Below are 16,937 nucleotides of genomic sequence, written 5' to 3' on the forward strand. Positions count from 1 at the left end.
TGTGCTATGGGCCATTGGTCGCAGCCGACCCAATCAGGCGTCAGCGCCGCGCTGATGTCAGCCTCCATCGCCGTAGCAACGTGGAACATTCATAAAGGGGTTTGGCAGCAGCGATGGCGTTCACTTCTTCAAAGTGCAGAATGTATGTGTCACTGCAACATGACAAATGAGCGTCCAACAGTACAGTCAGTCTGACAAGAGTTACGGCATTTCTGTAAAAAATTATGCTTGTTTGAAGGAGACTACTGGGGAATCGAAATGGGAAGAAAAAGCCCATCTCCTGAAGGAGATAGTCATTTTTAAATAGTGAACTGCATTTTTTTTTTTTTTTTTTATTGGTACAACCGTCTTGTCCTATAAAAGCTTCACAAAATATTACAACTAAATTTCTTTTCTATAAGTTCTATAATTATTCTCTGGTTAGTGTTTGTCGAAATGAGAGTCGCAGGATGTGTTTACGGCAGCCTCGGGTATGCAGGTGACCATTTAACCCCTACTGGAATTAAGTTGTCAGTGAGTACGGATAATCATTCTTGACTTAAGAAGCACTCGTGTGATAAAATAATAATAAATAAGGCTAGTTTTTTTCTGGACTTTTCTGAAATCCCATGGTGCTCCCATGAAATGGAATTTGTTAAATTATAACTAACATTACCTGCTCACACATACATGACTAGTTCTGCATTTAAGTCATGTGAACATACGTTTCATTCAGTGAAGAGGGAATATTTTAAGTAATCATATAATATGTACCGCATATGTAAAGATGCAAACAAACCAGACAACCAATTTCAAGCCTTTGTAAATATGACCAAACAACAACCTTTCGGCACTGATACTAATTCCTCCAAATGTCTGATAAAAAGTCAAATTGGCCCTGCAGGGTTATCCCTTGCTTTGCTAATGTCGTTCTGCTTGTTGAAAAGGTGGAGGTGAAAAGTGCTCACATCGGTGATTCAGGAGGCTTAAATCCAGTCAAACAGCAACAATCGCTGGTTACTCCACAGACCAACTCTTGGCAGGTGTTTAAGGGTCATGTTGGGACCTCTTACGCCAAGCTTAAAACGCCAGCTGCCCAACAGTCCATTAAACGTGAAAACATCCTGACCCAACTCCTCAACACTTTCATTCCATTTACTTTTTTCAAGCCTGTCAAACTGTCATAGTCTTCCTTGTCGCAGTGTCCATCTGTCTTGTTTCCCTGATTTGAAAAGAACAGTCTGTTCAGTTACCTTTAGTTATTTTTGGAATCGAGCATTGAACCCGTGATTTTTCTGTAAACTTGACTTTTAAAACTAAATACAATAAAACCAGAAAACTGTCATCTAATGCAAGTTTCGGTTCACTGTGCAGAGTGCAAAGCGGAGTTTCTTCTCCTTTGTCAGTCCTCCCCCCACCCCTCTGCCAATCCTCCTCTTCATCCTCCCTGTTTCTCTTTTTTCATCTATAAGTCAAGTGGCGGGCCAGGCCTCGAGCAGAAACCTTATCGCATCTCCTTTGGGGGAAACGGTGGTTTTGTGAACTCATTTCTTGGCAGGGATACGCTGCCCTGCAAAACTCCAGCGCCGCCAGCGTTCTCCTCCCTACCCCGGCTCTACGAAGAAAAAAAAAAAAACATGTTCCCCCAGAGAGGAAGACAGAAGGAGAGAAAGGAAGAGAAGCAAAAAAAATAATGAAAGCACTCGGCCTGAACAGTCAAACAATAAGGAACAATATCTGGTTGGAGAAGTGCACGTGAAACTGGACTTGTTTGCGTCGGTGGAGAAAGATTGCCGATGTGAAGGCTGCAGCTTCATATCTCACATCATGACTTCCTTAGGAAAACTTTTAGGCAACAGTAATACCATTAATAATCATGCAGCAGCTTTTTGTTTGGGTAAGCATTTTTTTTTTTTTTTTTTTTTACCAGAGTGTGGAGAATGCATTGCATTACACTCCAGACATGTGACTCCAAGCTTAGAGGCACTGGGGTGTTTGCACACACTGCATACACACAGACTTGTATACATACAGTGTGCGCACGTCGACACGCAGTCTGACTTTTCCTTTGTTTTCGTTCTACAACACATCAGCTCGGCCCGAATCGCACGAACGATCTGCAGATCAATTACGCCGCGACACAACTAAACTAACAAGAGCGCACTGCAGTCACGACGCACGCCGCCCCTCTGCTCTGCTGAACATAAACACATACTGCATCATCAAAAACATGAAGCAATCAACTTCATCTGCTCCACAGATTCCTAAAACATCCACTATCTTCGTAGAGCAGCGCAGACCTGGACACGAGACCGACCCGTTAAGCTTCTGAATCTTCTTCTGAGCTTCTGCCTCGAGTCAGATCAGATTAGACGTAATGCAAAATTCATTTTCTTCTGGACACTTGGGGGCAGTGGAAGCCAGTTGTGAACACAGAAATGCCATATTGTCAACTTTTAAGTCAGTATGGCAAGCAAAAAAATATGCTCGTTCACACATCCAGTCGTAACAAATCAACATAAAAATGTATTTGGAGTGTGCGCGAAACGCTATTTTGTAAATATCTGTAGTCTATATAGCAGTGATTTTAATTTAAGTCTGAGCAGTATTCGTTCCTGAAAAGCATTCTGATATTTAGTCGGACAGTCTCTTCAAATTTCATGGGACATGTGAAGCATGTGTTTTTTTTTTTTCCATTTTCGCTCTGCTCCCCTGCATTTCTACCCGAGTGCCAGAGTAGTCCTTTTCTAACCAGGACTGAGGTTTCAGTTTGGGGTGGTAGAGACCGAAAGGGAGCACTGATGCCAAAGATAGCAGAGAAAGTAGCATTAAATGAAGTTAAGATAATCTCAGCAGGTAGATGGAATGAAGGAGACTGTAGGAGATACATCAGAGAAAAGTCTACGAGCGCTGGTTGGCGGGTTTTGGAGGCGATTCATCAAAGGCAGCGAGCAGGCGCGCAACTTGTAACAATTAGATCAGGCGTGTGGTCAGAAGGAGTTACATCACAAATCTCCCAAATCCTTGTCTTGTCCTAAGTCGTACATGTACTGCTTCATGAAATGAATAAGTTAGATTATTCTCAGTCTGTAAGGAACACCTGATCTGCTTAAGGCATTTAAATTAGGACTGTAAAGGGAGTTTTTTCCTGTCCCGTCATGGTCTAAATCCGGTTCCTCCCTGTCAAGAATATATTTCTCAAGGAAACACTGCTGCCGCCGTAAGCAGAGCAGCATGTACAGGTCATGTCCATGGATGCAGATCAGAAATGCCTGAATTCCACAGTCTTAATGTGTAATTAGGTAGTGGTAAAGGAGTCCTGACCTTGGTTTGGATACTTGGAGTGGGAGGTTCGTCTGCTGCTCCAGCACTGGCCTGAAACTTTCATCTAAACATTTATGCCAAGTATCCATTTTTGCCCTGAGTAGGAGGACTGGACCTGAATAAATGTTTCTGCCACGGTGCCAGTGGGACGCTGGAATGGATAAACTGAACGGACACAGGAAAGCCACTCCCTTAGGAAAGGATATGGAGAGGGAAAACTGCATTTCCCATGATTCTTGGAAAGTTACCCAGCAAATATGTTTCAACTGAGGGGGTCAGGCACAATTCAGGCAAAACAAAAGCGCCTTTCATTCTCTGCATAGACTGTGGTCCTTGACAGCTAGAGAGCTCAACAAAGTATCAGTACTGATATTATTGTACCAACGCCCATGTTATTGTGTCTACGTAGAATAAATAGGAGAACTCGCTTGTTTTAAAATGCTACCCTTTGAGAAAAGTACATGCAGGTAAATGAAAAAAACAATAAGACTTCAATGACCACCTGGTTTGCTCAGATTATACATTTTATTAAACTCAAGACTAACTACCTCTGTGTGCATAACATGCAGCTGTATATGAAAAGTCATTAAACTATTGCAAAGACCTTGAGTTCCCTCAAGGTAAGGAACTACGGGTTTATGTAAGATTTTCTTCGAGCTTTACTTATCCAGAGAAAGGTTTTGCTGAGGCCTACGCTCTTTCCCAGTCCCACCCTGTCTCAGTTATACAAACGAACATCTGGGAGCTGCACAGTGTAACCACAGCCTTCTACTGTTGGCCTCTGGTCGCCTCTCTACTTGTATAACTGGAGGTTAAGTGCTGAGCCCAAGGTTACCTGAATGATAGTTATCTGAGTGAAGGTGGGAGTGTTACTCCTTCACTTTCTTTCACCAGATTTTGGCAGCTGCTGCCAGCTGCTGCTCTTATGTCCGTACTGCTGCCGTCCATATTCATTCAAGAACACGTGGTTTTAGTCTTGTCAGATAAACCGAGGACCGACCAAAGGTTTCAGATCATGCTGTTGCCTTATCAGCGCACATCCAAACATTTGAAAGGAGTTGAAGCAGTGTGTTACGAGTACGATCCTTGTTGTCACTTTGAAACTTGGGAGTAAAACTCAACCACGCAGATGGGACAAAATATGGACAGATATCCATGCGCACGCACCCCTTCCCCCATACATTCTTTGAAGCTTAAGCGTGAGGTCAAGCGAAGGCAATGAGTTATAAATGGAAGCCAGACTTCAGGGGAAGATGAAAGGACAAAGAGCAAAAAAACGCTCTTGCTAGTTACCCATCAGCCTCTGGTTGACCTCGCATGTCTGGCCTTTGTCCCAGGATAACCTTGAGACCGTGGGGCTTGTAAAAGTACTGGTTGGCATTTTACAGCTTGTGAGCGATCTCCAGTGGGAGAGGATAGTCATTTAGACGAACGTATTCAACTTCAACCTGTATGTAAAAGTCATCCTGATTGAGCATCTGACGGGACAAAGCAGTTCATATACACAGATTTTCAGCAGTTCCAGGGACACTCAGGCCAGCGCTCCAAAACAAAAAAAATCCCTTCTGCAGGACTCACGGCCTCCTCCTCCAAGCCTGCCAACCTCTGCAATACACATTTACAGTGAGCGTTCCACCTCTCTGTTTATACATGAACCACCCATGCTAGTGTTACCTCCGACGAAACAAAACCTTTCTCACAACTCCCATTTTTGAAACTCCATTCTTCACTTCCCCTCCATGACTTTCCCTCTTTCCTGCCTCAGGCGGGTCTGTTAAGTGCGCATTTTGCGGGACAGGTGCATTCACCAGAGTGTCGTTACTGGCGGAAGTGCCAGCTTGGCAGCCGGGCTGAAAAAATAAGCAGAGAGGGAGATTGGGTTGGGTGTTTCCTGCATTTCTCACACCTCACAATGAGGTGTAAATGTGGGTCAGCTGGAGCTGGTGGGAGCCGGTAGGAGCTGGTGGTCCACAGTTTTGGAGAAGAAGGGTGGAGCGGGCCAGCTTTCTCCATACTATAAACTAAGTCCAAAGTTGGACTCGAACCAGTCTATTGTACAAGAAATGAATGAAACATCAACTCAGCAGGAAACAGATCCATTCTCCACCAGAGCTTGATGGAAATATCTGGTCACATGATCCCAGTGTTTCCTCAGGGCAGACAGTCTTAAAAAAAAAAAAAATGCTGATATTCTGGTCTGGTTTTCAGTAGTTTTAGGTCGATGTTTGTCTCTTCGCAGCTTAATTTTTGGGCATTTATTGCCTTTTTTTTTTTTTACAGTCACCTCACAAATGTAGTTGTCGTCAATTCGAGTAAAGTTCACCCGTGTCCATCTCCCGTTCTGCCTCTTCTGTTCTGCATGTCTGTGACGAGGCACCGACCCCCCCCCCCCCCCCCCATCATGAAACGACACGCAGCACAGCAGGGAAACAGACGAATCAGCGCAACTTTTAGTGTCAGAAAAATGCATTAGCTCCAGTTCTATGAGTGCGTTCGTATATTGTTTCTCGGTCCCGTTGGCGGTGCGGCTCGTTCTGCCAAGACAATGGAAGAGGAAACACTGAATCCTGCCCTGGGGCAGGCAGCCAATAAACATATAAACAATAAACATTATTGTTCTCTACACATGTGTTACAAAGATCCCTTACATTTGGATGTTAATTCAAGTATTAACAATGTACAGACTGAAAAAGTTTACAGTTAAAATCATAAAAAAAATGTAAATAGTTTCAGCATTTCTCTGACATCAATACGAATACCAGTAGTGATAATCTATGTTGATCAGCTATACAAACTTGCACTGTAGAGCTTGAATGCTTTCCGTCCACCGTGTTTAATGTTGCCCTTGGCTCTGACAAAAGCACCAGTTTTCCCAGACCTCTATCATTTCAGACAAGTCTGGCTATGCAAGATTACTTCTCACCAATAAACACAATTAGATTAGTACCATGTGCCAATGATTTAACTGGGGAAGTGGGAAAATAGAATACTCTTGAAATATGTTGCTTGATTTTTCAGAAGAAATGAAAGACCGCTAATACACATTAAGTGGTGTCCCCCAGACAACTGTGACTGTATGGAAAGACAAACCTGCAACTCCACAAAAAAGCTGTAAAACAAAGCCAACTGAATGTAGTGTTAGCAGTTTACATCACCATCACTGCATGCAGCAGTTCTCTTGTTCATGTAAAGAATTTTCTGGCTTCCCAAGTTGGACATTTAGCCCGGAAAACTATGTGTGCATTTATAGCGTCAGGGTCATGGCAGTTGTGGGAACTATATGAGAACTATGCATCAGCCCTGTGTATTCTTGGGGCCATTGATGCGCTGCGCATATTGAACTCTGAATTACTATGTCAGTTTCAATGTCCCCGTTCTGCTTTAAGATGTCATTCATGAATCGTACCAAAAGGTAATTCCTCATCATCAAGAGCCTTCAGGTGCATCTTTTTTTTTTTTGTAGCGGTGTTGTAATCAAGTTCAATATATTAAAAAAAAAAAAAAAAAGGCTGTTTTGTACTAAACCTGTAACCAGCTGCAGCGTCATCATGTTTCCGTAGCAATAAGTCAAACAGACACACTGCATCGTCGTGTCAGGGTTTATGGACTCCCACAAAGTATAACTGGGAATAACAACATTGCCCTGAAGAATTTTCATTCAGCTTAGACAAAAACATGTTTAAAAAAAAAAGAATGCTTTTCGCTGTTCAATCATTTGGAAACCAGAACATTGTTACAGGCAGATAATTTGCGAAATCCCAGGAATCTGAGTGCTTTACTGAAAAAACAACAACTGCATGAGTGTTATATAGTTACATAGTGGTATGTATTTTGTAATTAATGTACTAGTGATGAGAAGAAATACATCTACCTGTAACCAAAACAGTTATTTTTACTTCTGTCAGTCAAGCATCCTCCGATTCTATTTGGTTCAACAGTAAAGCGTATTAGTTCTCTATCAGACTGCAGAAATGGCTTCGGTTTTCCCTCAGTGCTTTATTAAGTCACTTTGATCACATCATGTGTCAAGAAGAAAAGAAAAAAAACAGAAGAAAAAAAAAAACTTGGCACTGTAAAAACCTTTCAAATTGAAAAACGTGGGGGAAAAAAAAAAAAAAAAGTTGTGAAATAGGTTTTCCATCCGTGCTCCAGTTTCTCAGCGGGTACTTTTTCCAAAGAGTGTTAGTGTAAGTGGGCTGAAACAGTTCTGGCCCTCGTGATTAACCATGCTGTGGGCATGCCCCACTGCTCACTGCAGTTAAGACTTAATCAATCTCCAATTTGCCACTTGTTTGGTTACCCCAGTGACAAAGTGTGACGCCTTCCAATGTGATCCGTTAAACGAGCTCATTTCCTGTGTAAAGTCCATGACACAATAGTGCTGATGTCACTGGATGCTTTGCTGTGGTTGACCAAGCCACAGAGTAGGGGAACCCCACAGAGGAATTAAGTCAAATATGAAAACAGGTTCATCAGCACCAAACGGAGACCAAAATATGCCATGTGGTGAACTTCCAATTGTTTCCAAAGACACACAAAGGCAAAGCTGGTTCAAATCAAACTGTGTGATTGTGAGCCAAAATGTTGCTGTGCACGCGCTCCGTTGCTTGACACAGCACAGTGACACATTTACTTGATGCAGCGTGTTTCCCCTTCAGGCTAGAAAACATTTGGTTTGGCAAAATATAGCTGGCCCGCGTTTATTCCGATACAATGCTGCCGGTCTACGGCCACCGACACGGCAACACGGCGCAAAGTGGCGAAGAAATGCTCGTGGGACAGGGCGGGTTCAAACGCCACAAAAGTTCACTCCCATCCAAGCAGCGACGCAGCGTGTACAGCAGTGGCTACATTTGAACACAAGGTTTGGGCGGAGATGTGTATTTATCTTCAGAAGTGCCGGGCGCCGATTCAGACCGAGAAGGGGGAGGAAATGAATGCCGAAATGGGACCCAGGCTGCCCCGCGGGTAACGCAACCCGGTCGGCTCGCGGTGCGTCCGTCACATGAGCGCACTTCCGTACGCTCCGGGGCCTGAAATGCGAAAGAGCAGAGGAGAACAGTCTCTCTGCGCGCTGCGAATGTTTTCCTGTGTTTTGCATGACGCAACGCGCCTCGGCGCGCGCGTTAGATTGGTTGACTAGTGGGAGCGAGGGAGGGTCTGTTTCGGGGAAGACGAGGGAGGAGAGGAGGAAGGGGGTATAGGGGGAGGAGGTTGGGATTGTGTGTGTGTGTGTGGGGGGGGGGGGCGGCGCTGCTCTCCAACATCAACACAGATGGAAATCATTTGTGTTTCAACAAGCCAAAAAAAAAAAAAAAAAAAAAAAAAGGGGGACCGGTCCACATTGTGCTCGAATCCTTGCGCAGGCCGTGGGATGAAACCGATGATGTGACAGGAACGCCGACCGGAGGGGAACCGCCGCACGAGTTGTTTTTGCGAAAACCGAACATTTGAGGACTCTCTTCTTGTCTCTGGGTTCGTTTTTTTTTTTTTTTAAAGGACAGTTTGAGGGGTTTTGGATTCTTGGTCGGACAAAACAAACAATTTGAAGACGTCACCTCGGGCTCTCAGAACTTGAAACAGCAGTGTGAACTAGTTTTGAAATGTAATTGTACAAAGAGTGGAATGACGGTGCGGAGATTTGGAAAAGGCTTCACTTTAAGGCCTGAATGGTGTCCCGCAGTTGTGCAAACGATAATAGGGAGTCGTGTCGGGTATCACAAATAGGACAGCTTCAATTCAAATCCAGATTTGTTGCATTTGTTGGTTTTGTGAAGTTATACAAAATATTTCATAACCAGAAAGGGCCTGAGAGTGTCCCAGCGCTCATCACATACGGAGGTGGATTTATTTTTGTGAATTACGGCTCAATGGAAACACAATTTACGTGATATTGTGAAAGACTTTTGCTCAAACTTCTCGACAGCTTGATGGAAACCGTCCATGTGTCTGAAGGCCGAAAGCTTGTTGACGACAGCGACGTATTTCATACCGAAGACAAAAGAGCAATATCGGTGTAGCATAAATCTTAGCCATGAAAAGAGACAGATTGTTGGAGTCCTACAAGACTTCAATGGGATTTTGCCACTCTTAGTGGTCATTATGATTTAATTAGAGCCAGACCTTGTTTTTGCTGCGTGTGTGCGTGTGCGTGTGCGTGTTGAGATACATGTGTGTGGGCATTTGAGTGTGACATGTAACACTGTTGAATGGTGCAGTGATCCTCTTCCTTTGATTCCTTTGACATTTATGAGGTGAGTGGTGTGGAGAGGATCAAACTGCTTCTCTGAGCCTCTGAGCAAACCCAACAGTTTTACTGATTCATTCACACACACACACACACACACACACACACACACACACACACACACACACACACAGTAAGAGGAAGGCAACAGGGTGGTTCAAAGTGGACCACTTTGAGCTTGATAAACAAAAATAGCACCCGGTGGATGTCCTTTTGATTATTGGATATCCTGCGTGGTCTCCTGATCCCTAACGGTATTAGTGCTTGTTTGCGCGCGTGTGTGTGTGTGTGTGTGTGTGTGTTTGTGTGAGAGAAGTCAATAACAAGTCTGCCCCCCCCGGGTAACATCATCTCTTCGTTTCTTTGTTTCGTCAAAGCAGCAGCTGAGGCGCGTCCCACATGCGACTATCATGCTCTGCCGGCAGATACGCTGTGTTTAACATGCCCGACTATTCCGAGGAAAATCTGCCGAGCCGTGGGAACACCTGAGGATGTGTTTTGAAAATGGTGCCAATTCTTCAACGGCATTCACTACGTTAGCTTAAAAAGAGCCAACACGAGTAGACGGTAGCGGTTCATTAGAGCGACGTTTACACCCTCATCGCTGACTTGCAGTTAAGACAGTATGTTAACTAACCTGCGTATTTTCAGACATTAAATACGAGTTGAACAAAAAAAAAAACAAAAAAAAAACTGTGTGCACCTCTCGAGTAATTCACATCCGGTGCACTTGCCCTCTCACTGAACACGTACAATTGCCATGTAACTCAACGGAGCTCCTCCGAACTGATCATCCCTTATATAAGAGTGAGCAATCAAAATGGCCGCCGCAGCTTTCGGGGTCGACGGAGCTTCGGAAGCCGCGAGCGCTCGGTTTTTGCAGAGTGTTGGTTTGGCTCGGCGCTGAGGCTTGACGGGTCACAGACAGACCGTGGCCGAGGCCCGTCTCTTCCTCCTCCATTCTTCCGCCAGACCTCTCATGTCTATTTATTGCACTTATTCACCAACAATAACTCAAGAGTGACGCTTTATAAAACATTCTATTGTGCAAAATAACCACTTTCGACACGTGCCTAAACAAAGCGTTTCGCCGGCACTGAAAACGACTACCGCCGCTTTCGTCTCTTGACCTCCGGCCCCGTTTGATCCTTCCTCTTCTGCCCTCTCCTCCCTTCTCTCGTCCTCGTCTGTCCTTTTGTTCATTCGCCGCAGGATGAAATGTATGCAAGTCAAAGAAATAGAGATCGGAGAGAAGGAGCACACTTTCTTTTTTTTCTTTTTTTTTCCTTGTTTTTTTTTTTTTTTTTTCCGCTAGGCCTGAACAGCTTCTCCAGAGGTCAGCGTGGAAATGTGATGGATGGTAATTTCAGAGCAGACAGACAGCAACAGAGAGACAGAGAGCTGGAAGAAAATAAAAGACAGTAGCTGGGTTTCCATCCAAGTATATTTATGAGAATTATACTTTACTGCTGCGCACCCCGCGCATATCTTACGAGTTAAGAGTGTGTTAATACGTATAGGCTCCATCGGGGCTGCTGCCAAATAGTTAACTAAGTGTTGGTCGATGAGAAAAGTCTTTCGTGGACCAAGTTTTCATTAGTTGTTTTGTCACAGGAAGAAAAGAAAAAAAAACAAACAACTAAAAACTGATTTTGCACCGAGTGGCTGCGAGGCCCTGCACATCCGCACACTGCTCTGAGTGTGTGTGTGTGTGTGTGTGTGTGTGTGTGTGTGTGTGTGTGTGTGTGTGTGTGTGTGTGTGTGTGTGTGTGTGTGTGTGTGTGTGTGTGTGTGTGTGTGTGTGTGTGTGTGTGATGGGTAAAATGCAGAGGATTAAACATTGTATAGCCGGTACCCACAACCCAAACCCCGAGCAGGCCTCTTTCTGCCAGATGTGTGTTAAAAATCTGCGTTTTAAAAAAAAAAAAAAATTGAAATCCAGATCACAAATCTGAACATCTTTCTGTAACTTGGCAGTTTTCGATATTTATTGCAGTGATGACATTTCAGCTGGCACCATTCAAAGATGAAGGCCTGCAAGATGCTGCTGAACGCTCCACAAGGCTACGAAATGGACAAAGTGAATTCCATTATTCCGGTCGGTTCACGACGTGAAAAGAAACAACTGGTCGCGCGACGTCTGTTTATGGAAGAGACGCCAATCTGACGGGGTGCGGAGAGGACCCGGCTCTCGTCCGAAGAGCACCGCGGCGCATTTTATTATCGTATTGGTTCGATTGCGGGATTGGAAAAAATAGTAGCTACAAAGACGGCGACCGAGAAAGGGAGTGAAAAAGTGGAGACACGGAGACGTCACTCCTCCTCTCGCGTCTGGCTTTCCGGGAAAACCTCTGCAGTGATTTCCAGACACACACCGGGGTCACCGGAGGAGGCTGAGGCTGTGGACTGGTTCTAATTACAAACTGCGCTGTAAGGCCTCGTGTGTGTGTGTGTGTGTGTGTGTGTGTGTGTGTGTGTGTGTGTGTGTGTGTGTGTGTGTGTGTGTGTTATAGATGTGTGTTTGAGTGTGTGTGTGTCAGAGATGTTAAACAAGGTGTTGTGGGCTATTGTTATGGTGAAAAAGGCTTTGCGAGCTATCATAGCCACCTGCTTTCTATCAGAGGCATCTGCTATACGACAATAATGACACACACACACACACACACACACACACACACACACACACACACACACACACACACTTACTGCCTGTTATTCCTCACGCCGGGTCTCTTCGCGTGTGCGTGCCTCTCACATCACACCCGTCATGATCACACAGACACACATTTGCTGCAATAGAGAACATGATGGTCCCCGCTGAGTGCCATGGCGACGCAAGGCGCCGTTCGAGACGGGAAAAACATGTTGAAGCCGCGACTCGCCTTCCTACTGCTTTTACAAGCGACTGTAAAAACACGCCTCGCGCGGCTTCCTTGTCCCGCCGTATTGTTAAACCCGGCCATTCCTGCCGTTAGATAAAATTCAGGTGTAGAATAACTTACACTTTAGTTTGGGGCACGGGATCCGTTAAAAGCATGGGGATTCCCTGCCACAGGTAAGAATGATATTTTTTTTTTTTATGCGGCGTTTTAGGCAAATGAATGGAGAAAAAAAAACAAAAAAACAATGTTGGGATTAGGGATTAGTTCCAAAAGTTGGTTCCATTGTGGATTCAGTTCCAAGTTGGTCAAATTTACAAAGCATTCGAGAACCCCTTATCGAACCTTCTGCTCACATTCTCGGTTTTAGTCCCTTAAAACAGTAATTACTGTGGTTTACCATTAGTGTCAGTGTGTTGCTTTTCTTGCAGCGGGTCCCTAAAACCACAGCTAAAATGACCCGTTTTGTTATTAACACAATTAGAAGAAGCTGCCCTCCTAAAAATTCCACTTCAACCTTCGATTACATAAAACATTTGTTTTGTAAATGAACTTTTTTTTTTTTTTTTTGGTAACTGTCAGAGGTTTCCATTCCATCAAAAGATCGACTTCAAAATAATCAATAGAGGATTTAAAATTGAATTCAGGTTCAATAAAACGCACAAAATCCCATCATTAGCTGGGACGATTTCACCGTACGGGGGATAACGTGCTTGGTTTACCAATTTTACATTGTTTGTGATCACACTTAAATGGGAAAGATGACTTCGGCGCGTGGTGCTTTCTCCATCAGTGGACATTGTTTCACTTTTTTTCTAGCTAATCTGGTGCGCTGTGAAAAACTACATGTGGTGTGCTATTTATAAACACAGTCATAAAAATAGCACGTGATGCAGTTTTCAATATCATAGTTTGATTAAAAAAAAAATACAAAAAATAAAAAGCTTGTCTCAAGTTCTACTTCAAAGCTTCATCCAAACCTATTTTCCAACCAAATCTTCATTGTCTTCATCTTCATCTCTAAGATTGTGATACATGGCTGAAATTTCTGGAAAAGCCGGATCGTTTCACGGTCGGGAGTTACTTTTTTTTTTAACCATCGTGATACGGGTCGTCCAAGAAGTCTCTCCCCGTTCTGATGTATTTCTTACTGATGCCAAGTGACCCGCAAGCGACTCGCGTTGCACTTTTGTCAGTGTTGCTATGACGATAAGTCAAGTTTACGTCATTCACCCGCGACTTATCGGGATTTTGGCACCGAGCACTTTGGCTGAGACACAGAAGCGGGAAACAAAGTGACACTGAGATGACCGCTATTTGGAAGAAGACAAAAAAACAAACAAAAAAACAAAAACCACCTCTGTTCTGTCGGACAAGCGAAGCGCATACTGGGACTGAATGTGCGCGTGTCAACATTGCTTACAATAAATCCAGTATGTTTACACCCGACTGAAGAGTTATCTTAAACTTCATATGAAGGAGAGGACGTGGCCTCGTCTTGGGGTGGGTGTAGAAAGTCTCACCAGCCAGGGTTGAGGGATGTCTGGGAGGGGCATCTGAGGCGGGGCCGGCAGGCCACTGTGGATCTCCGACTTGAATGAAGGCTCTGGGGAGAGAGGGTGGGGTGGGTGGGTGGGTGGGGGTGGGGCTTTAATACTATACAATATATACACGTATGTTCAATTTCAGCACCGTTAACTTAAATGAACTTAAAATTATTATCACGTTTAGGTTTAAACTACGGATTCAAATAACGAACAGGTTTTTGCGTTTGAATTCGATTTAAGTCATGAGTTTAAGACATTTCTAACGATACGGTGTTTGAATTTGATTCAATGACTTTATTTGAATAATTGCATCCCACGTCTCGAAACGTTATTTCAAATAAAGTCATTGAAAAAAAAAAAAGAGGAAAAAAAAGAGGGCGAAACACAAGTTGATATTCAAAAATCGTACAGGTGATTTGAAGCGTTTTTTTTGGCCCACGAGCAACATAAACTACGAGCAACGTGGCCAATATTAGCATTAATTCTACCTTATTAGATCTTTTTGTCGTTAATAGGGTCAAACATAATACCTATACGACCCTCTGACGACGGCCTACCACTGCCAAACAAATAAAAAAACAAAAAAATGCGGCCAAATGCTAATAACAACAGCTTCTTGAGGAGGCCGTTGTGGTGGCCGAGTAAGACATTCTTTTAAGGGCCCCGCGAAGGTTGAGTCCGGCCCCCGCGGCTGTTCCTGATTTCCCCGTGCAGTTATCCCTCGTTGCCGTTTGGCTTCGCATTTGAGTTTCGCAGCCGCGACGTCCGAAGGGCGCGTCTCGCCGAAACCTTTTTTTTTTTTTTTTTGTATTATTATCCTGCGACAAAACAGGACGTACAGCGACGCACGCCCGACGACGTGTGGGGCAACTTCGTCTTAAAGCCGCTTGCCAATTTGAACGCTTGCTCTCAGCCACAAATAAACGTCCGATTTGCGCTAACGCACCGTCAACCGTTTTGTGACGTCCTCACGCAAATCTCTAACGAAGGCGAGAGCAACGTCGTCGACGTAAACGTTCCCGCGCTCGGATCGGATCGAAGTCCCTCCGTCTGCTTAATTACAAGTCGGCGGAGTCCGGGATGACGTTCGCGCGTGAACATCATTTAGAGTGAAGAGCTGACGGCAGCTTAAACGTCAGCTGGCGCAACAGCGATCCCGGGAACTCCCACGCGGGCGGGCGTCGTCGTTGCCGCGCGCGATTGAAAGCACTTGCGGTCCGGGCGAAACAACCTCATTTCATTTCAGTTTAATCGACCCTTCACTCTCACCTTTGTCGGCGAGGACTCTGCGCAGGATGTTGGAGAGGTGCGTTTTCTTCTCTCGGACCCCGGCGCTCAGGTACTCCCTGTCCAGCAGGTCCAGGAACAGACGAAGCTCGCACACCAGCTCCTCCATCGCTGCGGAGCAAACACACCAAGAGGAGAGACGCTCGGGTTAGTTTTGGCGCGAGGCGGTCGTCGCGTCCTTTCGCGCCGCGCGACGACGACGACGGGACGGCCGCCGCCGCCGCAGAGTGCAACCGGCGTGCGAAGCGGAAACTCTGAAGGACGTTCAGCTGCTGCTGTACTTCTTATGAAACCATACTCAAAACAAAAGAAGAAGAAAAAAAAAGCAAAAAAAAAAAAAAAGCGCTTTTGTCTGGAACTATTTTCAGCTGCGGATTGATACGCAGCGCTCTGGTGGTGCACATTTCTGTTTTTTTTTTTTAAAGTAATGGAGGTCGCTAGAGGGATAGGATACGTCAGGCTTTTGGATACGCACGCGGTAAAGACAAATTTAGAATCGGTATTGTCAGTTTTATTGTTTTACAAAACAAAAAACACTAGCAGCTGGAAAAAAAAAAAAAAAAAAAAAAAACGTTCTGAGCCATTAAAAGTCTCACAAAACAGAAAGTGCGATTGCTCATTAATCAACCCCGGTGCGCCGTAGCCACAGCGCCGCGCTTCGACAAAAGTGTCTTCCGGGCCCCCAGTAATCCAACGCTGCACAGACCCCGCAGAGCAAGAGCAAAACACAAGTTATATAACAAAAATCAGAGGGGAGCGCCAGGTGGAGAGACGGAAAACAGAACAGTTGAGCCGGTCAATCAATCACCGAACCAAAACGGTTGCAGAGACGCCGCTGGACGGTGGTGGGGGGGTTGGGGGGGGGGGTGGACAGACCTGGCAACGCATCTGACCGACGTATCGCAGCAGAGTTACGGCTGCAAGGGGAAAAAAAAAAAAAAAATGCACGTCTAGTTTCCCCCAGAACAATAGCAGGAACCCCAAATATAGCGGAGGGCTACGAGCTAAGGTACGCGTGTGCGTGCGAACCCGTGCACCTTCGCGTACTCTTTTTTTTTTTTTTCCCCCCCAAGAGCTCGCTCCCGACGCAGAGGACATCGGATCGAGTTCATCGGCGTGACTCGGAGCCGCCACGCTCCGCCGCTCAGATAACAACATCCCCCTTTCTCCAAAAAAAAAAAAAAAAAGAGAGCTCCCTGCCCGTTTATGGTGCAACTCGAGCTTCTTTATTTATTTATTTTTTTGTAAACATCTGATTGTATCGCCCGGTGACGACATCACGCCCGAAGGGCCGCTTGCAGATGGAGACGGGCCCGGCGCAAAAGGGGGGAGGGGGGGCGAGTGGAGGGGGGGGGGAGATTTTTGTTTTGGGTTTATTCACACTCTGCGCAGCCGGGAGAATTTGGGCTTCGAGGGCTCGACGTTCTTTTCTACCTCGGGCCGTCGTCTCGGCAACGCCGAGGCGGGGGTGGAGGAAGGGGGGGGATCTTTCTCCCGGCTGGGGGTTAGTTTAACCGAACCTTTGGATTTCCTGTCGCGAGCTCGCTTCGTTAAACGCCCCGGTGTCGATTTGCGAAACAAAATCCGACGTGCGGGACGAACGAACGAGGACCGAACTGATGTTACCTCAAATATTATGAATCAAGCAAATCTAACAAGTGGCAAAGAATAAAG

At 45.2% G+C, this 16,937-nt stretch overlaps 1 protein-coding gene across 4 annotated transcripts in view; it reads right to left on the minus strand.

The window, feature by feature from the left end:
* afap1 (actin filament associated protein 1) overlaps positions 1-16,937 on the minus strand; it is a 55,843-nt gene that overhangs the window by 27,528 nt on the left and 11,378 nt on the right. For 3 of the 4 annotated variants that reach the window (XM_069721863.1, XM_069721864.1, XM_069721861.1), the window contains exons 2-3: positions 15,246-15,374; positions 13,953-14,035 (exon numbers count right to left, since the gene is read on the minus strand). In XM_069721863.1, the coding sequence (XP_069577964.1) occupies positions 13,953-14,035; positions 15,246-15,372 (210 nt within the window). In that variant the 5' untranslated portion in view covers positions 15,373-15,374. Of the gene's footprint in view, positions 1-13,952; positions 14,036-15,245; positions 15,375-16,139; positions 16,343-16,937 lie in introns of those variants that run through there. The other variant, XM_069721862.1, reaches the window with a different exon arrangement.

Source organism: Brachyistius frenatus, unplaced genomic scaffold (genome assembly GCF_029030835.1).
Source record: "Brachyistius frenatus isolate BFR_SWC_R1_liver_20210118 unplaced genomic scaffold, ASM2903083v1 Contig_275, whole genome shotgun sequence".
Classification (NCBI taxonomy): Eukaryota; Metazoa; Chordata; class Actinopteri; family Embiotocidae; genus Brachyistius; species Brachyistius frenatus.